The sequence below is a fragment of the Equus quagga genome, chromosome 3, assembly GCF_021613505.1.
Source record: "Equus quagga isolate Etosha38 chromosome 3, UCLA_HA_Equagga_1.0, whole genome shotgun sequence".
NCBI lineage: Eukaryota > Metazoa > Chordata > Mammalia > Perissodactyla > Equidae > Equus > Equus quagga.
Genome location: NC_060269.1, coordinates 60,859,963 through 60,885,763, shown reverse-complemented (window position 1 = coordinate 60,885,763; position 25,801 = coordinate 60,859,963). Strand labels below are relative to the sequence as shown.

General features: G+C 53.4%; 2 protein-coding genes across 3 annotated transcripts in view; one reads left to right on the top strand and one right to left on the bottom strand.

Moving 5' to 3' along the window:
• The window catches only part of FAM167A (family with sequence similarity 167 member A), a 40,993-nt gene extending 19,149 nt beyond the window's left edge, over positions 1 to 21,844 (bottom strand). Inside the window, exons 1-3 of the mRNA XM_046657132.1 lie at positions 21,712 to 21,844; positions 15,572 to 15,671; positions 2,253 to 3,020 (exon numbers count right to left, since the gene is read on the bottom strand). Of these exons, the coding sequence (XP_046513088.1) occupies positions 2,253 to 2,600 (348 nt within the window). The 5' untranslated portion in view covers positions 2,601 to 3,020; positions 15,572 to 15,671; positions 21,712 to 21,844. The remainder of the gene's footprint in view (positions 1 to 2,252; positions 3,021 to 15,571; positions 15,672 to 21,711) is intronic.
• Positions 21,845 to 23,887: 2,043 nt separating this feature from the next.
• The window catches only part of BLK (BLK proto-oncogene, Src family tyrosine kinase), a 97,923-nt gene continuing 96,009 nt past the window's right edge, over positions 23,888 to 25,801 (top strand). For both annotated transcript variants that reach the window (XM_046655714.1, XM_046655712.1), the window contains exon 1: positions 23,888 to 23,994. The gene's annotated coding sequence lies outside the window, so the exon portion shown is untranslated. The remainder of the gene's footprint in view (positions 23,995 to 25,801) is intronic.

Below are 25,801 nucleotides of genomic sequence, written 5' to 3'. Positions count from 1 at the left end.
CTCTGAGCCTCAGTTTCCTCATCTGTAAAGTGAGGGTAACAGGAAGGTGATGTAACAATCAGAGGAGGTAAGCAATGCATGCGAAGTACCCGGCACACAGTAAAAACTCAATTAGTGACAAATCCCAGTATTATTATTATTTCATACCCCTAGAAGCACAGGGAAGTGGTGAGGAGGGTAGCAAATACACAAATATAAAGCATTATTAATAATGCTGACAGTCCCTATACTTACTTAAGACAGCCTTTGGCAGCCAAGTTAGTCCTGACAGTTACCGCTCCTCTCTCTGCCCACAGAGTATTACTCTATACATCACCCAGTGTTGTCCTTGATCTGACCCACCTTCCTCCTCTCAGCCACCGTACTCTGGCCAGGGCATCTCCCTTGCTTGGCTGGCAGTGGCTTGGCGAGAAAAACAAGCAGAGTCTGCAGATCTATGGCAATGGCTCTCAACCTAGGCTGCCCATTGGAAGCCCCTGGGGAGCTTTAAAAAACTACTGAAGCCTGGGCCCAAGCACAGGCGTTCATTAGACTGGTCTGCATTGTGGTCCAGGATTTGGGAGGGATCAAGGCTTCCAGGTGATTCTAATCTGCAGCCGGGGTTGGGAGGTGCCTTTCTCATCTCGAGGGTGAGGAGGACAAGCTCCAGAGATCTCCCACTGTTTGCATGCAGGAATCCCTTCTCTGATCCCCACCCTACAGGGGGCCAATGGGCAAGGCTAACTTATTCAGAAAGTAAAAGCCTCCAGAAGCAATAAAACCTCACATGAACCCAAGTCAACAAATCGAATCCTGGATTAATGGGAATATTTTTTGTCCCTCTTTATGAAAACAAATCAAAGCAGTTCGGCCTCAGGAATTCAAGGCAGCTTCCAGGGTCCACCCTGGCCCCCTTGTGTCCATCTTTCCTCACCTCTTACACCCCCACGAATACCCAGTAGCCACGGAGCAGTGGAGACACCCCAGGAATCCACAGGTGCCCTGTCTTCCACGCAAGCCAGCTTACACGCCAGTTACTCAAGACACATATAACGGAACAGTGTGTTTTGAGAAGCAGTCTTAACACCAAAGATTAAAACCAAAAAAGATTTCCAGTTAATCAGATGCCTGAGCCAACCACCCCAGCCCCAATTATTTATTTCAACTCAAGAGGAATTTCAGGCCCTGGTGCAGTTATTTTTCAGGATTCTGCAGAACAAACCAAGCCGACCTCTGCCTACCCTGTTGACCCAGGAGTTACTAGTTACTCTGGAAGGCAGTTGGCCCTTGATTGCTAGCTCATCTGTGGCCAGAGTGGCCTGACGGGGCAGGTGTGACCACAGGTGATGGGGCAGGGCAAGAGTCGAGAGCACAGGGAGGGTTAGCATCATGCCTGGCTCTGCTGAGAGGCCACCATGCCTGGGACCAGTGATTCTCCCTGGGCAACAAGCTCACAGCTCTGCACACCCACCCCCTTTCTTATGGCTGATAGATGCCATGGACAGAAGAAAGTTCAAGCTGCTGGCCCCAGCTCCCAAATGCACGCCAGTTGCTCACATTCATTCCACCTGGATGCCCCCCAGGCCTGACTTCAGGCCAGATTGCTACTGTTTCCGGAGGTCCAGCCCAAAGCCTTCACCCTAGGCCTGGTCAGCCACGCCTCCCTCTGGGGAGCGCTTTGCACATCGCTCAATATTAGTAGAGCACAGCAGGGCTGAGCCTCAGCTTCGTACAGCAGTCCCTGCACAGCTCTGTCCCCACACAACTCCGTCTCCAGCTCGCCCCACACAGCCCTGCTGAACAGCACAGCGCCAGGAGGAGAGTGGCCACTCACGCTTGCTGAACAAGTGGTCACAGGAGCCGGCTGGCAGCTTGGGTGGATGACGGAGAGAAGGAGGGGTAGGCACACTCCAGGAGCCCCCTAAGCAGTCCTCAGGAATGAAAGCGTGAGACTTTGATGCCGGGAGCGACCACTGGGGAAGTGTGGGGACACCTTCAGAACATGGGCTCCGGTTCTCATGGGCAACACTTCCTTCCTCCATAAGTACCTGTGATTAGCTGCTGATTGGCAGGTGGATCTCAGGTAACTACGTAGTCATGAGGTCTACCCTTGATTTAATAGGAAGACAACAGATGTGCAGTTGGGAGAGGGAGGGGTAGGGGAGAGGAAGATAAAGATAGAGACATGGAGGCGAGACACATAGGGCCAGAGAGAGACACACAGAAGGAGAATGGAATCGTCTCTGGGGATCCTTGGAGGGGCTGCCACTTACCAGTTCCTTCCTGAGCCAGGCTATGGCTTCATCAACGCTCTCGAAGCCCTCCAGCTTGCCAGTGGCCCCAGGGCCAGGGTCCCTGCTGGTCCTCCTGTTAGGTGGGGGATGCTGCCTGGGCTCTTCCTCCTCACGCTCTCCCTGCTCAGCAGCCGGCCTCGGGAAGGGCCATGTCTGCTCCTCCAGCCTGGCCTGCCATTCCAGGTAGGATGGCCTGCGGGTCTCCAGCCTCAGTTTCTCGGTGAGGGCCTTCAGGCTCCGGAGGTGGTCATCGGGGGGTGGGGCTGCTCCTGCCAGCCCATCTTCCTCACCCACCACTTCTTCTACTTGGATCTGGGGCACGGACATTCTAGAGTCTGCCGGGGCAGCCAGGCATGGGAGGTGGTGGGGGCGGTGTGGGAGTCTCGGCGGTGGCAAGGTTGTGTCCCGCTCTGGAATGGTCTCACCCAGCTGGGGCTAAGGCTCCCGAGGGCATCGCTAGGATAAGAGCAGCTCCTGGAGCCGAGTGGGACGGTAAATGAGCCACACGGAGCGCCCTCTGGAGCAGCTGCGGAGGCTCAGGTTTAAGATTCTTCCCAGAGTCCTGTGGGTGCCATGCTTCGCAAGAGGCAGGAACAGACAAGTGTTAGCAGGAATCTTTGGGGGCAGCTTTGCCAAGAAGATCTATCAGTCTTGGAGGAGGTGCAGGCGGATCAGAGGCTGGCGGGGAAGCGGGGCGAGCTCCCTCCTGTTGGCAGGTGGTGAGAAGCTGCTGGCTGGTGTGAGGCCCTGCAGGAAGGATGGAAATGACTTCAGAACTAATCCCTCCTCTTGCCCACGAGAGAAAACTGAGGCTCAGAGAGGCTCAGTGACGGGGCTGCTAACTGCTAGTTCAGGACTAGAAGCGAGGTAATTTTAACACCTTAACTCCATGCAGAGAAGTTAACAATAAATCAATACTTTGTACAGTGTTTCACCATTTATGAAATGATTCTACCTCTATTATCTCATTTAATGCTCACTGCAAGTCTGTAGGTGCTTGTTTCTGTCCCCATTTTACACTTGAGGAAGCTGAGTCTCAGAGAGGTTAAATGACTCACCCAGGAGCTCTCAGTGGTTAGCAAGGACAAGGCCCAGTGGCCTGGTTCTGAGGGCACAGGTCTCTCCTCTGAGCGCAGCTGCCCACGGGTCACCATGCAGACCCCGCCCTGCCTCAGGCACTGGCCCTTCAAGGCAAGTCTTACTGCATACTCTCAGCTTCCTCCTCCCCAAGAACAACGCCTCACCTCCCCCCTCAGAGGAGGAAGCGCATGCACCTGCAGCAGCGGAGGAAGAGCGGACTGCACTCAAGGTGGATGGTCAACCCGCGCAAAGCTTGTGACTCACCGTTCTAGAAAGACGGTTCTCACATTCACCTAAAATGCCCACACAGCAGGGCCTCCGGGGCGAGGGCTGCAGCTCTCTGATCTGATTTGGCTTTCCCACCTCTGGAGAGAGGGGTCAGTCCAGGCTCCCACACCATGATGTTGGAGTGCAGGGAAGAGAAGTAACTCTTAGAATCAGGCCTCCATGTCCCTGTGCCCACAGGGTCCAGGCAAGTGGAGACGGTATGTCAGGGTAGGAGACATCTGACTTGGACTGGGGAGAGAAGCCCTCGGTTTTCAGGGTGTTTTAAAAATCTGTGCTGAGGGCATGCAGCTGTGAAAACGAATGAATTGCTATGGAATGATGTCCAAGATAAAGCTTATATGAAAAAAAACGAGACATTTGCAGCCTGAAGAGGACACCACGCTTGATGCAGAAAAGGAGGGGAAGGAAGAGAGGTTTTTATTGACTTGTATGTGCCTAAAAACACCTCTACAAGGAGAGAAAATGAAACTAAGAGTGGTGATTGCTTGTCTGGGGTGATGAGAACTGAGCATGGGGTGATGATGGGCAGGTACAAGAAGGGGCAGAGAATGGAGGCGGGAGAAAAAACCCCACAGGCTGGACCGTCCGTCCTATCCAACCCGAGTGGGGAGAGGACCAAGAAGAGCAGAGCTTTCTGTCTGCTCCGGATGGTTACTACAATCCCGCCTGCAGTGGGATGTGACCAGAGAACTCCAGCTGCCCTCTGCACCCTCCCCACCTTTCCCACGCTCTGAGCCCGACCCCTGCTTTGGGGCATCCCTGAGAAATGAGGAGGAATATTCCACCCCAACTGATGGCAGAGAAACCTAGTTCTCACCTCGAGTCCTCACCTCGAGCAGAGCTATGCAGGTGAGAATCCCCAAGGAACCTTGACAAACATGGATTCCCAGGCCCCACTGCCAGGTGGTCCTGAATAGACTGATCTGGGGTGAGACTCAGGCATCAGCATATTTTTAAAGCTCCCCAGGTGATCCCAGTGAGCGGCCAGGGTTGAGAACCCCTGTCTTGAGACAGAAAGGTTAGACTTGGGATCAGATGGCCTAGCTGTAGGTTTTGTCAGACTTGCCGAGCCTCAGTTTCCTTGTCTGTAAAATGGGGGTGATAATACCAACCTCCTAGGCTTTGGGGATTGGCAGAACTAAGGTGTGTAGGCACTCTCTGTAGCTTTAGCATGCTCTGCAAATGTGGGGTGTTCTCCTGGGGGCCTTTCTGTGCAGTCTCACCATCACACAGGCTCCTTAAGCATCTCTCCAAATCTAAAGACCCATTAGCCACCTTCTGAGGCCCCTCCCAGGCGCTGTCTGCCTCTCTGCTGAGGTGCCAGAATCTGTTTTGAGAGTGCCTTGAGGCGGCTTTATCTTAGGGCTTCTTCCCACCGACAGGGGAGCTCTGATCATTTCCAGCGAAGCTTTTTGGAGAGGATCTAATTGCAGAAAAACCATGAGCAGCGCCCTCTCGACCATAGTTCTGTAAGCAGATGAATCGGATAGGAAGTCTCCTCTCCCACCGCTGTGCACTCACTGCAGAGGGCAGGGCCACCGACGGCTGGAGGGAGAACCTGAGACGGAAGGGTCTTCTTCCCATTGGGGTGGGAAACAGCCATGACTTGATGACTTTGTGTGGCTGCCTCCCTGGGTAGGGGGAGTTTATTTTAATTAGCAGTGTCTAAATCAATTCAGAGAGGCCTGAGAAAACATCAGGTGTCAGGATGACTTGGAGGCATTAACAAGAGCATCAGCGCACTGTGAGTCAGCTCATGATGATCCTTTGATCTGCTGAGCTTTAGGGAGTGTATGAAAGCACTTGTGTGCACACTGTCCCGTGTGAGCCTCACAGGAGCCCTGAGGAGCATGCAGGATCACCTTGCTTCACAAATGATAAAATTGAGGCTAAGAGGGGTGACGTGACTCACCCCTGGCCACGGGCAGGTGCGGGCAGTGGGACTTGGACCCAGAGTCCTCTGACCTGGAGTCAGCCTCTTTCTTCTCCAGAGGGCATGGGCCTTGTGGTGAGACCCCCCCCGCCAAGCACCCAGTTCTGCCATCTTGGGTATGTCGCTTCACGACCACTCTGTGCTTCTGTGTCCTCTTCTGAGAAGTGGGGATGACCAGGACCGCTCACATAATTTGCTGGGCTCAGTGCAAAATGAAAATGCACGGCTCCTTGTTAAAAAGTACTAAGGGATTTCAAGACGGGGGACAGCAGTGCATTAACCAAGTGCAGGACCCTGTGGGACTGCCTGGCTTCCTCGCTCATGAAGCCGGCCCTGGGGATAATAATATCGACTTCACAGGTCATCGCGAAGACTAGATAGTCATAAATGCTGAGCCTGTACCCTGGTGTCTGGTGTACGGGAAGTCCTAGACAAAGTTACACTTCAAAAACCATTGTTCTTGAGATGCCGAGACCTGTCAGGGCTACTGAATTCCACATTCTTCACACCCCCTGTGACTTTGCACAAGCTGTTCCCTCAGCCTGGAACACCCTTCCCTCCCTTCTACACCTCATGTCACCAGATGGACCCCTGTGGGCTGTGCTGGGCAGTCATCATATTGGTCCCTCACCTGCTGGGTGGCCTGTGCCAATCTCCGTACCCTTCTGTCCTTCCCTGGAAGCCAAGTGAGATGAAGTCAGTTGACCCCACTCCCCGCTAAACTTTCAGATCTCAATTGTATTTTCACCGTGGTGGGACCAGCAGGTCTGCCACAGGAAGGAGAAAAAGGTTCAGTTTACAAAAACACCACTGTACACCCCAATCTCTTCTCTCCCTGCTCACATTTTAACACCCCTTCCCACAGCTCAGGGCCCCTGTGGTGACCCAGGTTTGACACTGTAACACCCATATGGTGAGATCAAGGGCCAGGGGTTGAATATCTCGGTTATGGTCCCAGATGTGCTACCCACAAACATCTTGGCCTCAGTTTCCTAATCTGTGCAATGGTGCTCCCCACCCCCATCTGCCTCATAAGGATGCTGCGAGGACCAGCTGGAATCTTGTATGTGAAAGCCCTCTGCAAACTGTAAAAAGCTGTGCCCACCTGAGGATGATTATTATCATCAAGGCGTGTGTGGGACATGGAGAGTCCTGAGTCAGGGACTCACCACTTTAAGGTGCACAGTCACAAGTGACAGGCAGGACCGAGCCCCAGACTGCCTCCTGGTGCCCCCAGCACACTCGGGTGGCGAGGATTTGCTGAAACAGGATCTGTTCTGGTTATCACACGTGTCCCAGAGAGCACTGGATGCCTCTGTGCCCGAGAGGCCCCATGGGGTTCTTCCCTTCCCTCCAGCTGGGCCGGGGAGCTGAGCCAGAATGCTACCCAGGGATGGGGGCACTTAGTGGGCACAGAGCTGGACCCAGACTGAGGTGGTGGAGAGGTGCTGGCTGGGTGCAGGGGAGCAGAGGCCAGCACTGGACAGCTTCCTGGGCTGGAAGGGCAGGAGGGACTTCCCCTTCCTCTGAACAAACAAGGGACTTCAGGGCACAGGCCGTGGGAGGAAGAGCCCTGCAACACCTGGGCCAACAGGCTTTCTTCTCATCTGACCCACATCCTTTCTGCTGCGGAGCATCACTTATTCTCTCCCCCTGGGCTTTGTAAATGTGGAGAGCCCAACGAGGAAAACCAAGGACCCTGCCACACCTGGGAGGACGAGGGGCCTCAGGAAAAACAAGATCAGCCTGTAGTCCCACTAGGTTCAGGGGTGTCCCACCAGGCAGGCCCCTGGGCTGCAGGGGAACCCGAAATTCCTGCAGCAGAGGACAAGCCCCAGAGCCTGTCAGCCTTTTTGCAGCAGTCACCTGACAGAGCCTGGGGACCTACGCTGCGCAGAGGGACGGCTGTTCAAACATGCTGCCTGGCCCGCTCCGGCCCACGGTGGCTGCCACAGCAGAGCCTGTGCCAGCCATGAGCTAATTCCTCTGCTGCCTGGGGAGCCAGGTGGGTGCAGCTCAGTCATTCAGCCAACAACTCGTCTCATTAGGACCTAATCTGTTCACTTGGACAACTTTCAAACCCACCTTCTGGATTGGCTCCTAAGTCAGGGAAGGAGGCAGGGAGCAGGAGACTCATTCTCTCTGTCTCTCTCAAGGGGGAAGGAGGTGGGAGGCCATGCCCGGCAGCGCTGCCTCCCTCCCTATTGCCCTACGTTCTCCTGAGATACTCGAAAGCTACCTCTCTCTGTTTGGACCCACAGGCTCGTGCCTGCTCCTTCCAGTCTGGGGTTCCTCCCTAGAACCCTTCCCTTTCTTCTTCATAATACACAGTCTCTCCAACCAACCCATCCCACTGAATTCCACATTCTTCACACCCCCTGTGACTTTGCACAAGCTGTTCCCTCAGCCTGGAACACCCTTCCCTCCCTTCTACACCTCAGTTCTCAGGGGTTTTCCCCTTCAGGAAGTTTTCCTTGACTCGTCCAAGCTGTGTGTGCCTGGGATGCAACGAGAGCACACGGGACAAACAATTATGTCATCACAACAATACGAGCTAAGGCTTACTCAGAGCGCACCGAGCCAGGCATTGTTGTAAGAGCTGTACATGTACGAACGCATTGAATCCTCAGACCAAGCCCACGAGACAAGCGTTATCATTGTCTCCATTGCACAGATGAGGAAACTGAAGCACAGACTGTCAGGGAGCTTGCCCGAGGTCACAGGAAGAATAAGGGGGGAGGCTGGGACCTGAAGCCCTTGGCTCCAGCCCGGCCCATAACCACTGGGCTTACTAGCCCTTCCAAGCCATAGCACTTCTATTGGGGACTTTCATTATGGTCTCCTCTGCCCAGACTCCGAGCTTCGTGAAGGTGAGAACCGGACTTTGTACCCTGGAAACTCCAGCACTTAGCGGCGTGCTGCTCACCCTAAATGGTTGTGGAATGAATGAGTAAACGGAACAGATTCCCCCCACCCCGCCCCACTCGCTGCGGCCTATACCTGCTCAAGTCTGAGCCGGTCTGGACAGACTCAGAGAATCAGAGGAGACCAGGGGTTCCTGTGATGACTCCCTCACCACCTGTCCTCATGGGACCTGCGCTGACCTTAGAGTCCTGGACACAGGCTAGCAGGCCCTGGGAAGACAGGAATAGCCTTGCCCTGCACTGGGTACCAGGACTGGGAGAGGGCAACCAGCACCACAGGTCCAGCTCGAGCACCTCCTCTGGGTCCAGTATCGTGAGGCAATTTCCACCCAGCATCCCCTCCCTCCTCCGGAAAGAGCATTTATCTTTCTTGTGGGGAGCCCCTCTGTGTGCTTCCTGTGGGACTGACGTTCCCTCTCTCGACTCAGGGTGGTCACATGACGCAAGCTGAGCCAACAAGAACCCTCCTGGGTTTCTGTGCCAGAACCATCCGGAAGCCCTCTGTGCTCCATGCCGGCCAGGGCTGTGGGGGCCATCTTGCTCACCAGAGGGAGAGGGTCTGCCTGAGGAACGAAACCAAGCAGATGAGATCATTTGAGGCCCTCAGTTCGGCCCTACTGGAAGCCACGTCACCTGACCTTGATTATATAGCCTGTGGTTTCCTCTCGCTTACACTTGGAACTGGGTTTCTGCCGTTTGTAACCAACATAAGCAGGCGTTGGACAAAGAATATAAAATAACACGGCAGATATTTGTTGATATTTGTCTTTTGTCTGTTCTCCATATCCTGTTTGTAGGCAGCTCCTCATTTTGTGCGGACAGCGGACAGGCTGGGCACCCCTCTTCTCTGAAACCAGAGGATCATGACCCCCTCCTCCCTGGCTGTGTAGTGCTCTGGCCACCAGGTGCGAGCTTGTGACTCGAGTTTAGCCAATCAGATGCCCAGGGCCAGGCCCCTCAATCTGGTAGGCGTGGGGCCAGGAAGGAGGGCCGGTTAGGGTTCATTGCGGCCATGGCGAGCCTCGGAGGCAGACGTGAAGTGCAGGGGAGGTAGCAGCATCTTAGCCAAATCCTGTCGCTAAGGACTGTTGGAGGGTACGGTATTGCGATATAACAGGAAATATGTATTTGGTCTCTGTCCCCAGTTCTCAACACAGAGCTCCTAAAACCCTTGTAATTTCCTAACTGATGAGAGGGATAGGAGTGTTTCTTATTACACTGTTTTTCTCCCCCAGTCCTTGAAACAGCTCCAGAGCAACAAAGGTGAAAGAGGCATCTTTTGTTATTCATAACAAGCCCCTTTCGACCCCACTGAGTTTATGTTAATGAGGTGACTTTTGGAAAGCCCCTAAGGTGGGGGCTGGTTGCCAGGGGAACCAGCCCCGTGATCAGAGGGTTGGAACTTTCAGCCCCATCTCCGACCTCTGGGGAGGGAAGAGGGCCTGGAAGTTGAGATCAATTGCCAGTGGCCAATGATTTAATTAATCTTGCCCACATAATGAAACCTCCATAAAAACGCTAACCGAAGGAGTCCAGAGAGCTTCCAGGTTGGTAAATAGGTGGACGTGCTGGGAGGGTGGGGCCTGGAGAGGGCATGGAGGGTCTGCACCCGGTCCTCATACCTTGCCATAGACACCCCTTCCCTCTGGCCAGTAAATGTAAGTCAGTGTTTCCCTGAGTTTTGTGAGCCATGCTAGCAAATTACTAAATCTGAGGAGGGGGTTATGGGCAAGTCCCAATTTATAGCCAGTAGGTCAGAAATACAGATGACAACCTGGGATTAGCAATTGGCATCTCAGGTGTGGGGCAGTCTGTGGGACTGAGCCCTTAACTTGTGAGATCCGACACTAAATTAAGGTAGATAGTGTCAAAATTACCTTAAATTGTAGGACACCCAGTTGGTGTCTGCAGAGAACTGGAGAATTGTTTGGTGTGGAAAACTCACACCTTTGGTGTCAGAAGTGTTCTGAGAGTGTCGTGTGAGTAAAAACCTAGCACTCCACTGAGCTGGTCTCAGAGCATTTAATTTACTCGGCCTTCCACCTCTCTGTTTTTTGGAGGTGCCCCGGGTTCTGCCTGTCTTCTCCCTTGGGTCTTTACCTCCTCCCACTTCTGTGAACACCGTACAATATGGTCATTTTGTGTTGCTTACAACCAAGAACCCTCACCGAAATGAGGGTGGACGTACAATTTATTTGGAAAGACAAAATACATAACTGAGGGCTAAGTAGTGTCATAAGATAGTATGACAACGAAAAAAGGCTCCCCTCCCCATGTTTTCATGTGTCCCTTGAGTGGGAGTGGTGCCACCCCCAGTTGAGAACCACAGGGTGATGACCACTGTCCTCTTAAAGAAGTTTTACTGACAGTCCATCTGCCTTCATAGTTCATATGTTTCCTAATTTACCATCTATTACGGGCAACACCTGATGAGGACGTAGTGACAATTTTCCATATGTGTAAATTTACACTTACACTGCTCCTTCTAGCAGAAGTGCCACCCACGGGTCCTTGTGCATAAATTGGCATGCTCTGGCTTTAGGCTTGGTGACACATGCAGCACACTCAACAGAGCCGCTCTCTTTCAGGGAGTGACCCCCTGGCCTGCCTCAGGAGCGCGACGGCCACCGGAGGGAGGAGGTGAATGAGCAGAGAGGTGGCAGAAGACACAGTGAGGGACACAGAGCGACTGGCAGTGGGCGCCACTGCTGTGGTCTGTCTCCTGCGGGGACATTTCTGCAGTGAAGAATTGGCTACACCGTGGCTTAGGCCCCAACAGGATCTGAGTTTCCTCAGCAAGGCAGGTCTTGGGGGACAGGACGTCTTAAGGGTCCATTCCTGCCTTCACACCACCACCCACCCCTGCAACTGTCTGTTACTCACTGCTCTGCTGCTGGAGGCCAGGGCCAGCCTGGACAGTGGGCAGGGCCTCAGACAGTGTGCACAGCAGTGACTGGAAGCCAAGTCAGGTCCACCTCCCACCTCTCAGCAGAGCCACAGAGCCCCACCTTCTACCCAAGGCGAAAGCAAGGCCCAGGGGGCCCCAGCTCCCCGGGCTGTGGGTCTGCACTCTGAGGCCGGAGCCCAACTCCCACGGGAGCTGTGAGACTTGAAGAGTCACCTCGCCCCACCTGCCTGGGTCTCGGGCCCCTGTTTTGAAAATGGGCTCATTCCAGCCTCCATTTGTTCCACTCTGCAAAGCCATAGCAAGGGTGAAACGAGAGTGAGGGGAAAGGGCTTGGGTGCAGACTATAATGCTTTTTATAAACTTAAAAAAAGATTCAGCGTGGCTCAGGCCAGAACTCACACCTGAATCTTTTTCTTTCCTTTTCTAAAGCAGCTAATCCCTTTTTTTCCAGGTGGGTGAGGGGTCAGTAGGTCTGGGGCGCAGAGGCAGAGCTGTGACAAGGCAGGCTCTTTGGTCCAGGTTTAATCATAAAACCGCGATGCTTATCTTAACTGGAGAGCCCAGGGCGGGACTCAGGACTGACCTCCGGTGGCCGATGGAAGCTGTGGAATCCCTTCTGTGCTCAGCAAACTTTTGGGAGCGCTAATGACTGGGGCTGAGAGGCTGGGGGACACAGCTCTGCGCCCCACAGAGCAGCTGCTCACAGGAGCCAGGGAGCTGGGAGGAGCTGCCAGAGAGCGTGTTTTCCCTCCTGTCAGACGTTGCCATGGTGACTGAAGCAGGAGGGGACACCCGCTGGTTGGCCCTACACAGATAGACAGATCATCTTTCCAGGCTCATCTTTATTCGAGGTCTCGGTCTTGGTTGGAGCCGGTGTTGGAAGTGCCTGAGACGGGGGAATGACATCATGCAGGGACCCGACCCTTGACACCAATTGTGTGTGCGTGGTGGGGGCGAATTGTGTTGGGACATTATATATATGTGTGTATGTGTGTGGGGGTGTAGGGGTGGGTTATATTGTTGCATGTGTGCTCTGCGTGTGTGGTGGGGGACGCTAGTAAGGGAAGCGGGGAGGTATCAGGGTTGTGCGTGACAGTGGCGTCTTCCTCAAATGCACCCATGATCTACACCCCAGGGCAGAGTGCACCACAGGGGCTGCATACTGCCCACCCAGGAGAATCCCCATTTTCCAATTCCTGGAAGCCATCCCTTTGCTACGTGGATTACTCTGCCAAGCAGCAAACCATTGTGAAGAATCCAGCCATTTCTTCTAAGAGTCTGAGGCTGTGCTCCTTGCCTTCGAGCCTCGGCTCCATCAACTGACTTCTCCCTGCTCTCATGCACCCATGTCACTCAAGTCTGCTCAGGTGTCACCTCCACACAGAGACCAGCTCAGACCATCCTATCAAGATGTCCCCGCTTCATTTTTCCTCATAGCTCTTATCACTCTTAGCTATGATGTTATACGGAGATTTGTTTACTTGTTTGTCATGTGTCTCACCCCTGTAGGGCAGTGACTTTCTCTTCTTCACAACCGTGACTCTAGCGCTCAAGCAGTGCCCAACACACAGTAAGTGTTGAGTCAACTCATTGAATGAATGAGGGAAGGACTTCCTGGGTAGTCTGTTTTATCCCTTTGTCCATCACTGGCCCACCTGGGAACTTGCTCCCCCTCACTGAGTCTACAGCTCTGGCTCAGAGCTCAGCTGAGGGCTGCCTGCCCCCAAAGCTCTCGAGGACACTCCACCTTCCAGGCCATTCCTCTCTGAATGTTCTCGCCAGCACTGGCTTCCATCACGCCCACTGCACAGTGTACAACCTGGAGCCGTGGGAGTGTCCTCTCTCCCTGACCAGATGTCTAGTTCCTCCATGGGGAGGGGATTACTTCCTCTGTTGTGTCCTGAGCACAAGGCTCTGCAAATGCTCAATAAATGCTGAGGATGGTGATGCTGTGAATCAGTGAACAGATTCTAGCCAGAGTTTTCCCACCTCTAGATGGTCTCCTGCCTACAGGAGACCTCCTGAGGGGTCGTGGGTAAGGCTTTCAAGGTCAGAATGTTTCTAGTGAGTCTGAATTGGGGGGCAGGGGTGGTTTGGGAGGCTGATCTCAACTTTACGTTTTATCCTTTCCCCATAACCACATGGTTGCCTTTGACTAAGTCTTCCACCCTAGTTCAAACACCAGCTCATTCTCCAGTCTTCTGTGCTCTTTCTGAATGGAACTGAGCACTTCCTCTCCAAATATATTTTTTAGCACTTTTCTGCACCAGTCTGATGGACTGACCATTTATCTCCTTGAATCCTATCATCTAGTTACATCTCTGATGAACCTGTTAGGTGGACAGATATGTCTTAGTTGAGCCCCCCCTTCTGTGGGGACCACCCCTGCATCATTCCAGGTGGTTCTGAAGGGACTGTGGTCAGTCTCTGCCCATCACCCCCACCCCTAGGAATGCTCACATGATCCAGGCTTAGACATCAGTTAGCCCTTACCCTGGCAATAGTGACTGGTCCAATGGATATGCACAAGGCCAATCTGAATACTGTCATGGGATTTAAATATAGACACTTGGAGAAATAGGGTATCTTTTCAGCTGCAACAGCTCAGCTGGGAGGATAGAAACCTGGAGTTTCCAGGGTCCATTTTTCTCAGCCTCATGGAGAAAGCCCATTTGCAGGAAGAAGGAATAAGCCTTCGGGAAGAAGAAAGAGAGAGAGACCTGACAACATCTTTTGATCCATTGGACCCAGCCGTGCCCAAAGACCTAAACTTCCCAATTCTATGCACTAACACCTTCACTCCTTCGCTTGAGCTGATTTAAGCTGGGCTTCTGTCCTTTGCCATCAAAAAGGCCTGTGTAACCCAGCTTCACTGGATTGTGAGGTCCTCGAGGCAGTCTGTCTCCAGTTCTTCCCCATACTTCTCATAGCTATTTTCTTGGTATAACCAGCTCAACTTTAATGTATATTTTCTATATAAATAAAAGAAATATATAAATGGCCATTTTCTCTCTATCCGAAGATGGAGATAAATGAAAATTCTTAGAATCAAGAGGAAGAGGGGACGAGAACCAGTGGCTACTGTGTGCCAGGCACTGTGCAAATGTCTAGTTGAGCCCTTGAAATGACCCTGAGATAGGACTAGAATTATCCCGACTTTACAGGTCAGACGAAGGCAAGTGAAGGAATCACCATTTTGGCCCCAGTCTTCTCAACTCCACCATTGTGACCATGTCCCCAAATGGCTTCATAAGTAGAAAAGTGACAGGAACAAGTCCTTTCAGTGTTTCCATATCTTAAAGCCCAGCATTCTTACAACTCCCAGGGGCAAATATAGCATTTAAATATTCTTATGGCAATGCTTTGTTTTCCTGTAAAATTGATCTGGGCAGGTGAGGAGAATGGGACTCAAGCACCTAGAATGGAGTCCCTCTCTGCTGACACTGGCAAGCGAAGCCACTGCAGCGTGAGGATTTCTCTCCGAGGCAGGAGCCTTTCTCTCAGGGCAGGAGCAGACTGCAGGAAGACCTGAGCCTAAGGAAGGTTCCCCCATTCACAACGCGAACCCCCTCCTCATAAAAGTCATGTGATTTCTTGGAACTAGAGCGGCGTGCTTGGCATGGGACAGACCTCATTTGATCTGTCCATGGTGTTTCTGTTGGGTGGGGGGCTCCCAAGCCAGTCCCAGGGGCAGCTTCATGCCTAGACCTGAGGCTGCCAGTGTGGAGGATGGGCAGATGGGTGTGAGGCCCAGTGCGGGACCCCAGAAGGGGCAGGGAGCCTCGATGGGCTGTGATCCTCTCTCCCCTTCACTTTCCTGCTCCAGGCAGCCTCAGGCCACTCCCCAAGGGAGGTCCCAGCACTGCTGCTGGGGATGGGTATGAGGCAACCATTTTGGACAGACCCGGCCCTGGTGGGAGAGAAAAGAGCCCCTGGCCTGGGAGTCAGCTCAGGGCCCATCCCACCCTGAGTGACTGCGGCCCCTCACTTCCCTCTCAGGGCTTCTGCTTCTCCCCTGAGAAATGCACAGTTTGAGTGCAATGGCCTCCACACTTCCTTCTACCCTGACAAACACGCGCAGAGTCTAGACCACAGCAGCCAGGGGGGTTGTCGCCATGTCCCGGAGCTGCACACACGGGGGTGGGGGGCAGAGAGACCCACTTACCTGCGTTCTTCCAGGTGTGTTTCCCAGCGAAGCTCAGTTTGCAATGTGCTCTGCTAATGATTGCACCTCAACTTATCATTCAAGGCTTCTGTTTCCACCCCTGGAAGAGCAAGAGCGATCACAAACATTTTGAAATCACACTGCGGTTTACACATGTTTTTCACACACACGATGGACCAGGCTGGAGAGGCCTTCCTGAGAGTTATACCACAGAGAAACCACAAACCAGAGAAGTCACAAGACTTGCCCAGGGTCACACAGCACTGTTTGGGGGACTGGCTGGGCTTGGACCAACATCTTCTGATTCCAAGTTGAGCTTCCGTTGTTTAGAATATGAGGAAACCTTGCTTTGCCTCCCTGGGATATTGTGAGACAAGAATCTATAAAAATTCTCGTTAAGACCTTTGCACATTCAAAGTGCTCAGTCCATGCTGAATAATTGATGGGCTCTGTTCCTGGCTGCTGAGATCAGACACACAGGCCTCCTGCTGTAAGGCTGGGAATGGGGAAACCTTTATCATTTTGCCCGGTGAAAGAAGTTGCTGAGAAAATCGCCAAGAAAGAGTTGTGCTTGCCTGTTGGTGGGGAGAGAGGCCCTAGCTCCTGGGAGCCATCAATCTAATTTATTGCCTCACCGAAAGAGAGGTGAAAACTCGGGACTGCTGCTGGGCCACCCAGAGTTGCCACCACTGTGTCCCTTCCAGGGCTGCGAGGCCCTGGGAAAGGGCTGCTGTGCTGTGACAGGCAGGGAGAAAGGTGCCTGAGAATCCAGCAGTGCAATGGGGGAGGAAGGAAGGCAGAATTAGCCATGGGAAACGCAGAGTCTGAAGCAGAGGCTCCTTCCACGAAAACGCCTGACCAGGCAGAGATGTCCAGGAGGGGGCTGAGGCAGCCTGCCGACCGCTGCATGTGACCACAGGATTTTTCTGGCCAAAGGCCATGGCAGCAGGGATTAGGGGGCAGAAAGCAGACACAGAATGGCCTTTAAAGCAATTTGCAGAGATCAAAGCAGAACGCAGTTCGACTGGGTTTTCCGGCTACAAGAACAGGCAACATTTCACAGCTGACTGAAACTCCGGGTACCGTTTCACAGCTAAGGACACTGGGGAGGTACCTCCTCCCCCCGTAGGGTGTGGCCCACCAAAGGATGCCCCAACTGGCATTTGTTTCAGTGCCCAGACAAAGCAGATTTAAGGCTATCCAAATCCACAGGATAATTGGCTCCAACTTCAAATAAATAGAATCAACCAAGTCCCACTCAAATGGGATTTGTTCTGACGCTTTGCTTTCTATTTCACTCTGCTTTGCAAGTCCCAAAGCCCATTGGTTTTGCAAGGACTTCCTAAGAAGTTTCATGGTGTGCTCCGTGCTTATGCAAGCCCCTCCACCTTCAGATTCCGGCGGGGCGTGCTGACCTCTCAGGGTGGAAGGGTCTTAGCGTTTCCCTGTGTTTGTGGGGGGAGCTTCCCAAGGACTCGGGTGGAGGAGGTGGTTCCCAGCATGTCCAGCTCTGCCTGCAGCTAACCCAAGGTGCAGCACAGCACCCGCAGTGGGGCTTGGAGGGGACATTTGGCTCAGGCACCGCACAGGCAGAACAGAAAGTGGGATGTGTGACCCTGCTCCCCACTTGTGTCAGCTTGACTGTCAGCTTGGCTGGGCTGCTGAGCTGCCTGAGTTCCTAACTCAGAGAGGGAAGGAACTGGGAGCAGGAGAAAGAGAGAGAGACGGGTTGGTAGTGGCAGGGCTGGGTGTTGGTGGACGCGGGTGGACAGCCCAGTCCTGACGCTAATTCTGTGAACTTGGGTAATCAGTTTAACTCCCTAGGCCTCAGGTGCCTCATCCATGAAATGGGGATCATAACGGAACCCACCTCAAAGCCTTGGAAGGATCCAGTGAGTATATGTGAATTCTCAGTTATGCCTCTAACAGGACTGTCACCTCCACCCATGACAGTGCTCGGCTGGACCTCTCCTTGGCCTATCGAAAGGGGGGATGGCTGTCAAACCCTTAAAGATAGGTCTTGTGTATCTGTGTGCTCCAGAATGTGCAGAAGATCATTTTACTGTCAGCCCAGGATCTGGGCTGCACAGATCGTCTTCTCTCGTCTGCAATCCTAACCAGACTCCACACTCCTTGAGGGCAGGACCCTTGTCTTATGCCTCCTTGGTAGGATGTCTATTACTGATCTTAAAACCCTTCACAGAGATGGTGAGACGTTCTCTGTGCTATCTTCCGGCTAGTTGCAACCAGCTGCATTCAACAAGGGTGCATTCTAATCGGGACTCCCCACTCCCAGGCTGGCCCCCTCGTGCAGGGGGTCCCCAGTCCAGAGGGGCTATGGCAAGTGCTTTGGCTGTCTTTCTCTCTGCTCAACACCAGGCATTTGATAACTAGTAGAGTAAATATTAGAAATGCATTCTCCTTGGTGAAAACAGAGGTATTCAAGATATATAGGCCGGCCAGGCAAACTTTGAGGCATTCTTTTCTTTTTTCCCAAAGATTTTATTTTTCCTTTTTTGCCCTAACACCCCCCAGTACATAGTTGCATATTTTTAGTTGTGGGTCCTTCTAGTTGTGGCATGTGGGACGCCTCCTCAGCATGGCTTGATGAACGGTGCCATGTCTGCGCCCAGGATCTGAACTGGCAAAACCCTGGGCTGCCGAAGCGAAGCGCGCGAACTTAACTACTCGGTTACGTGGGTGGCCCCCGAACCACTCTTGACTCTTGAAAGAGCAAGGTGAAGGGATCTAGTGAGATCTCGGGGGAGGTGTGGTCAGGGCGCCTAAAGAGACAGATGGTCGTGACTTCAACCAGCCCCAGAACAGGTGGTATGGACTCTGGTGGACCTGTTTGCTAATAAATAGTTGTTCATAAAATCTCTACACATGTGGCAGAATTTGGTGTGAGGCTTGCTTTCATTCTACCTGACAATGAGGTTTGCCTTCTCCTTCTTCAAAGTTTTATTTCAGTGGCTGCCGTCAGACAATATACAAAAGAACACAACATGACAAAACCGGGGAGTCATGCCCAAACCAGTTTAGGTCAGTTCAGAGTACCACAGTGTCCCCGGGGCCTCACACCTGTAAATGCACCCGCAGAGGCTCTGCTGGCTTCCTGGAATGAGGAAATGCTGCTCAGCCCTCAATAAGCTTTGGTCATGGCCAAGGTCACTGTCCGGGCCATTACATACCTGGAAAACCAGCTGGACTTTCCCTTCGAGGTCCCAAGGGACAAGCCCTATGAGGAAGTCTTTGGGGACCCATTACCAGCTCCTACATTTGGATCAGGACACCGAGGGGAATTTCTGGCTGTACTAAAGAGATCACCTTGAAGAAAGGGGGCCTCTGTGCCCTGGAGAAGCTGAACCCCCCACCTCTTCCTGGGGCTCTGCAAAGGCTGCTGGGCAGGGGACCTGGTGTGAAGGCCCTTGGTGCTGGGGCGCTCACTACGCTCTCCCACGAAAGACGAGAGCCCACCCGCAGGGAAACGGGCTGCTGCTCTCTGCATTCCCTTCTCTGAGGAGTTTGTCATGGGTGAGCACTGTGGGGTGGCGGTGGGTACGGGGGTAGTGTTTAAGAGGAAAGGAGATGGGTGTGGGCCAGCACAAGCCTCTAAATTCTCCTCTTGCTCATCTTCTCTCTTTTTATCTTTCCTTCCTCTCCCACACCTCTCCAGAGAGAATGGCGGGGAGAGTCAGGGTGGGGAAGCGCTGGGCTTTCACGCACCAGGGCTACTGTCCTGACCGCAGACAAGCTGACATTTGCAGCCTTCCAAACTCGTGTTGGCAACTTGACCCTCCGTGGCAGCTCAAACTCTACAGGATGATCGCAGAGTTCCTTCTAAACCCTTTCTCACCTCCAGTCTCTCCTCCTGCTCCCACAGCCCACTGCTCTCTATTTAGCCCACCCTCAGACCTTCAAGGTCTGCGTGAGAATTTGCCTTTCCTTCCTTTCTCCTCACCCCAATCCAAACCCAGGGTACCTTTGCTCATTAAGAGCCATGCTGGTTAATCCTAAAGGATTTCCAGTTAGTGAATGAGAACTCCCCCACCCCTAGTCTGTAAACCAGGCAGTAAACTGCTCAGATTATCATTCATCTGCCACCTTTGCAAGTAGCTCAACACCCCAATCAAGCAGAGAGCCATTGCCAGAGAGAACACAGCTCCCAGAGGGTTCTGGGAATTCCAGACACTCTTGCAGGGCCAAGGGAGATTTCCACTAGCAAAATTTACCTAGAGAAAACCGCCCGAGTGTGTGAGGAGCCTGCCAAGCAGTTCTCCCTTGTTGGCCTGGGGCTCTGTGGATCTCTCTCAGCAAATAGTTAGGCACTGCCTTAATTTACTTGCCTGCCAGAGTCCCTCTTGGAGGGAGGCCAAGCTGGTAGATATGGAAGTGAGACTGTTAATTTAGTGGAAATCCATGCATGTAATTGGGAGGACAATACGGGAACAAGTGCATGAGAAGTTGGGGGTCTTTGGGCAAGGAGGAAAAGAGAGGCAAGGGAGGACCCTTCTCTCTGCTTCCAGGGAGCAGGGTTGAAGCAAGCCATCCCCCACTGCAGAGCTGTTCAGGCTCCTGATGCAAGAAATGGCTTTCTTGGCTCCACCGGGTCCCTTGAGATGGCAAGGGACCTTCCCAGGTCACAGGACGACCCCGACACACAGCTCTCATTTTGTCTGGGTGTGACTGCTTCTTCCCCCTCTCTGGGCCCCTCTCCTCGGATCTCCTAAAGCAGCCTTCCTTTGAGAGCACTGTCTTAGGAGTCAGGCATGTGAGGCTGACTCGCTCTTTCACCAGCCATGTGAGCTGCACCAAGTTACTGAATTTCTTGGAGTTGTGTTGGCAACATGGGGATGTAATGTCCCCTCAAAGGGCAATTGTGTGGATAAAAGGATCAGTGGATGCGAAGGCTTCTCGCACAGTGCCTGATGGGTAAATGTGCTCAGGGAAGAGCTGTCATCTTCATCCACTATACAGTTTGTGGCTGCTTTGCCAAGCCCCTTAAACACACGCTGGCAGAAGCTCCCATCCTGTGGATGCAGTCCAGCTAGACACGCCTCGGCCACCTCTGCTCTCTCAGCACTTTGCCCAGCACTTTCTACACTCCATCCCCTGCCTGGTGGGCAGCAGGACTGTCTCCAGGGCATCAGAGGGGCAGCTGGTTTAGAGCCTTGTCTCCCTTGGGCACTTTAGGGATCACCCTGTTGATGAGGACCTGGGTTCACCTCATCCGGCGCTCACCAGGAACGGCTGGGAGTTGGTGGAAACAATTTGGGACAACCTGCCTGTGGATTTAAGACAGCAGCCGTGGACCACCAACTTAGGACCATCCCACCTTCCAGACCTCTCAGGAGGAACCACACACCATGGAGAATGAAAACCAGACACAGGCAGTAAGAGGTTTTTTAAAAAGCAGAACATCCAACCTAAGTTGATGGAAAGAGATTTTTTAAAAAGCAGAACACATCCAACCTGACTTGGTGGAAAGAGACACCCGCCCCGTTGCCTGGAACCACAGACCTTCCTGCTGTCTCCCAGTGACCAGGGGTGCCCAGCCTCACTCTGCCCTGCTCACTCCTGGAGGGCCCTTGGGCTGGGCAGTTCCCTCTGCCCACACTGGCTTCAGCCCTTCAGAGCACCCTTGGGCCCAAGTGCCCTGGGTCACTTCTCCTGAGTTGGGGATTGCATGCTGGGGCCAGGAACTTCCATGTCACCCAGCCTGAAGTAGACAGAGGGGATACGGCGGGCTTGGAGATGACCAGCGGTTTGGGAGCAGACCTGGAGAGACTGAGTGGGGCTCCTCCCTCTCAGACCGCGAACCCCAAATCTCCACCTAGATATTAAGGCTGGAAGAGGCCAGGAGGGAGATGGGAGATGGAATCCAGCCACCACTGTCCCACTCCCCCTGCAGGAAGTGAGCCCTCAGGAGCGGGTGAGGCAGGACCCCGCTCTCCCGCGGGCGGGCGCGGGGTGCCCCCTCCAGGGCGCTTTGGAATCGATACTCCCCCTGCCCCGGGCAGGGCTGCTCCCCGCCACTGTCTGCCCTGGGGACCTGCGGCGCTCTGAGTCCCTTCCCCAGCCACATCACCCCCAGCCCGGCCCCCAGCCCTGGGAACGTCCCCACCCCTCCGCGAACCCACCTTCGCCGGCGCTCCGCGGCCCCTTCCAGGGGTGTCAGCAGGGTCCCCGCCTCCTCCTCCCGACGCGGGCTCCCGGCTCCGCAGCCTCTGGCCACGGCCTCGGGGGCTGAGCCGGCTTCTGCCGCCCTTTCTCTCGTGCTCCAGTGAATTCTCAGTACTATTCTTTTTTTTTTTTTTTTTTTTTTTTTTTTGCGTTGCGTCAGGGCGGTTGCCTGGCGACGGCAGAGCTATTCCACCGCGAGCCCTTTGAGTCCCATCCCCTCCAGCATCTCATTCATGCCGCTCCGCCCGAGGCTGGGGACCTGGGACGCGCAGGGTCCGGGAGCCGCGCAGCCGGGTCCTAAAGCCCTTCTAGTTGCGCGTTCCCGGCCAGGACCTGAACCCAAGCAGCCGCCCCGCCGCAAGCAGAAGCGAACTACACGCGTTTGCCAAACCCTAGACGAAACCAAACCCAAATACCCATTTTTTTTTTATTAAACCCGAAACCCAGGCAGTTTTCCCCCAAGCATGGCAACGTGGCTTTGCCACTGTCAGCAGTTTGCCTTCGTGGAGGGGGCAGGAGAACCCCCTTCCTGCGTCGGCAAGCCCAGAGCCTGCACTCCACCCACAAGCAGGCTGAGTTCAAACGACCAGCAGCAACTCCCGTTACCCAGCGCCTAACATGTGCCAACAGCGACTCAGCAAGGCAGACGTGGGTATCTCCTCTTTCAGATGAGGAAACTGAGGCTCAGAGAGGCCAGGTAGAAACCAGAGGTTAACTAGAAACAGGTGTTCTTCCAGGTCTGTCTCCCAGACCAGCTGGGAGGAGTCGAGGTGGACCTGTCCCTGCGCAGGTGTTTCCCCGCTAACCACAAGGTACCTCCTGGGCTATAATACTCTGTGCTGTGTCAACCGCTCACTAGAGATAGTTCTGATCTATATCCAGTCCCTGCTCCACCAGAGCCTAGAGCTCCAGGCACCTAAGACATTACACAGGACAGCAGCCAAGGCTGCCCCATTCTGGCCTTTAGAACCAACCCTCACTGCAGACAGGGGGCTCCAGTCCAGATCCTGGGGCTCCACCTCCTCCTGGGACCCCTGACCCCAGAGCTGATTCCTAAACGTTGACCTCATTCTCAGGGCAGCCTGAGACATGGCCAAGTTCCCCTCCTAGACATTTTGGGTTGGCAGGGTCCTTCGAACTTATCTCATCTACCATCCTCACAACAGCACTGGGGGGGCTGGGCAGGTGTTGTTATCTCCATGAACAGATGTACACACTGAGGCCACGGGGCTGCAAAGTAACCTGCCACAAGTTCCATTCCGGGCAAGTAGCTGGCCTTGTTTTCTATGGCTACTCAGCCCCACAGATGCCCAAGACCTTTGTGCTGCCCCCTGCTGCCCATGTCCTTCACCGAAACTCCCTCTCTGGGCCCTGTCCCACTTCCTTCCTTGCCCCTCTCTCTAGGATGCCCTTAAGGGACTTTGTCTAAGAAGAAATCCTGCTCCTGGGAGCACCCCATCATGCTAAGGGGTTAATGCTTCTAAGCCAGCAAGTGTACTTGAACAGGGGTCTTCCGGGGAGTCACAGCATCAACCCAACCTCCTGGGTCTAGCTCCTAAATATCCGTCCAATCCTTCCACTTCTTCCCATCACCTCTGCCACTACCCTGGCTCAAGTCACCATCGGCTTGCTCCCCTCCAGCAACAGCCTCTTACTGATGGCCCTGCACCCACTCTGGGCCCCCAACCGACCCTCTCCCCCCGAGAAAGTTATTCCCCCACAGGGAGAGCAAACTCTTCAGAATGGAAATCCGATCCTTGCTTCTCCCAGCTTTAAAGCCCTCCGACAGCTCTCAGTCCTCCCAGGATGAAAACCCAGCACGGCCACCAGGCCTGCATGGTCTGGCTCTGCCCGCCTTTTGGGTCTCGCCTTGCACTGATACTCTGCTCTCCAGACAGACTCTCTTCCAGGTCCTTCTACACACCTGTTCCTCCCTTACGGCGCTGACAGCACATCTGCCTCCTGAGGGGACCCCAGGTTACACAGCCTCCTAACCTCACCTACTTCTCCTTCATGGACCACTTGTAATTTTATCTTCATTTGTGAGGTTATTTGATTAGTATCTGTCTCCCTCTCAGGCTGTAGGCTCTGAGGGGCAGGAACCATGTTTGCTGCCAGAAGACTCAGTCTGGATTCGGGGACTCAGCATCCTCCTGGCTGCCTGTCCCTGGCCACATGCCGGTACTGAATACTGAGTGCCCCCCTCACTGCTCACCAGTGTATTCCAGCCTCAGCATGTGGTAAGTGCTCTATTGTCTTCTTGGTGGAGCTGTCCTACCTCATCTGGAAATGCTTTTTCCCATCTTCACCCTCAGCCCCTCATTTGGCCTGGGGCTCCTGTTTCTGCTTTCTTGTGGGTACACTGTCCTCTATCTTCTCATAGACAGGCAGCCTGTCCAGGGCAGGGATGGAGGCCTCACCCTTACACCTCCCATTCTGCCTGGTGTATGCCTGGACAGGAGGGTGGTCAGTGACGAGGACCAGGAGAGTCAGTGAGGGAGGGAAGAGGAGGAGGAAAAGCCAGGTGTCTGTTGGAACAGTTTCGTTGTTAATGTCTAACCATATGCAGTGGTCAAACGAGTTATAGTTAGAGCTCCAGCATTGGATGGTATGTAGCCATACAAATAATATTTCCAAAATATATTTGATGACATAGGAAAATGCTAATGATTTCATGCTAAGTAAACAAGACTGGAACACCAAATGTCTAAGTAAATAAGACATTATGAAACGTTTAATTCTAGGATCTAATATCCAATTCTTTTATATATGTAAAAAAAGATTGGGAGGGTATATGCATATATTAGCTGTGATTTTTTTCTCGGTGGCAGGGTAACAGAGGATTTAGCATTTTTTCTATAGGCTTGCATTAATTTTCTGCAATGCATGGTTTTTGTAAGTAGCAATGTCAGGAAACACTACTACAAAGAACAGACGTCCCCGTGCTTGGGGTACCTGATGCCTCCTGCTTTGGATGAAGCTGCCTTTTATATGAGATGCTGTAAGGCTAGGCTGGAGCCCACTAATGGGGAGGGGGGTCCCCATGGCTCAGAGCAGCAGGGCCACCTGAGGGCTCTTCCCTGCTAGTTGGCCCTTTGGACCAGAGAACATTGGGCTGAGTCCATGAGGGTGAGTCTGCACTCGGTGACAGCACCCTGATTCTAGAGCTGCCTGTTGGATCATTCCTATCGATCTAGTTTGACTTTCAAGAGGCAAGATGTACTGATGTGTGAGAGGGCCGGCCCAGGTACCTGGACCATCTTAGTGAGTGCATATGTCGGCCAACAGCAGCCTCACTGACGTTAGCACACCACTTTACAGGTTACAGAGTGGTTTCCTTTCTGGTGGTCCCAAGATGAGTGAGACATCATCTCTTTTGATCCTAGAGAAATTCTGTGAAATAGAGAAGTCAAGAAATATTCTCCCTATCTTACTTAAGAGACATCAAACTTGGCGAGGTTGAGGGGCTCACCCGAAGTCATACTCCTGGTAGTGGCAGGGCTCCTAGGACTGTCTGACGCTAAGTCTAGGACACTCCATACTGCACCACACTGACCCTGCAGTCCCTCCAAGCCTTGGGCAAGGCAGCCTCAGTGACCACAACATGCTTGACCCATGCATGGTGGGCAGGGATGACCTCGTTAATAAGGTGAGTTTCAAGTAAAGATTTGAAGGAGATAAGGGAGTTGGTCATGAGGTATCTGTGGGAAGGGTGTTGCCGGCAGAAGAAACAGCTAGTGCAAAGGAACCTTGTGAGCAAACAAACCTGATAAAATCAAGGAAGAACGAAGGGGCCTCACACTGGAGTGCAGCAAGCAGGGGGGAGATGAGAGCTGTGGGAGATGATGCCAGAGAGGTGACAGCGCGGGGTGCTGGGGCAGATCCTGTGGACATGGCGGGCCGTTGTAAGGACTTGCCTTTTCCGCAAGGAAACGCACAGAATGCTCAGCTGGGTTGGGTCTCTGCCTTCTTGGCACTCCCCCAGCACAAAGCATTCCCTCAATTAGTCTCACTTGTTCCCACAGGAGTTTTTAAGCTACACAAAGA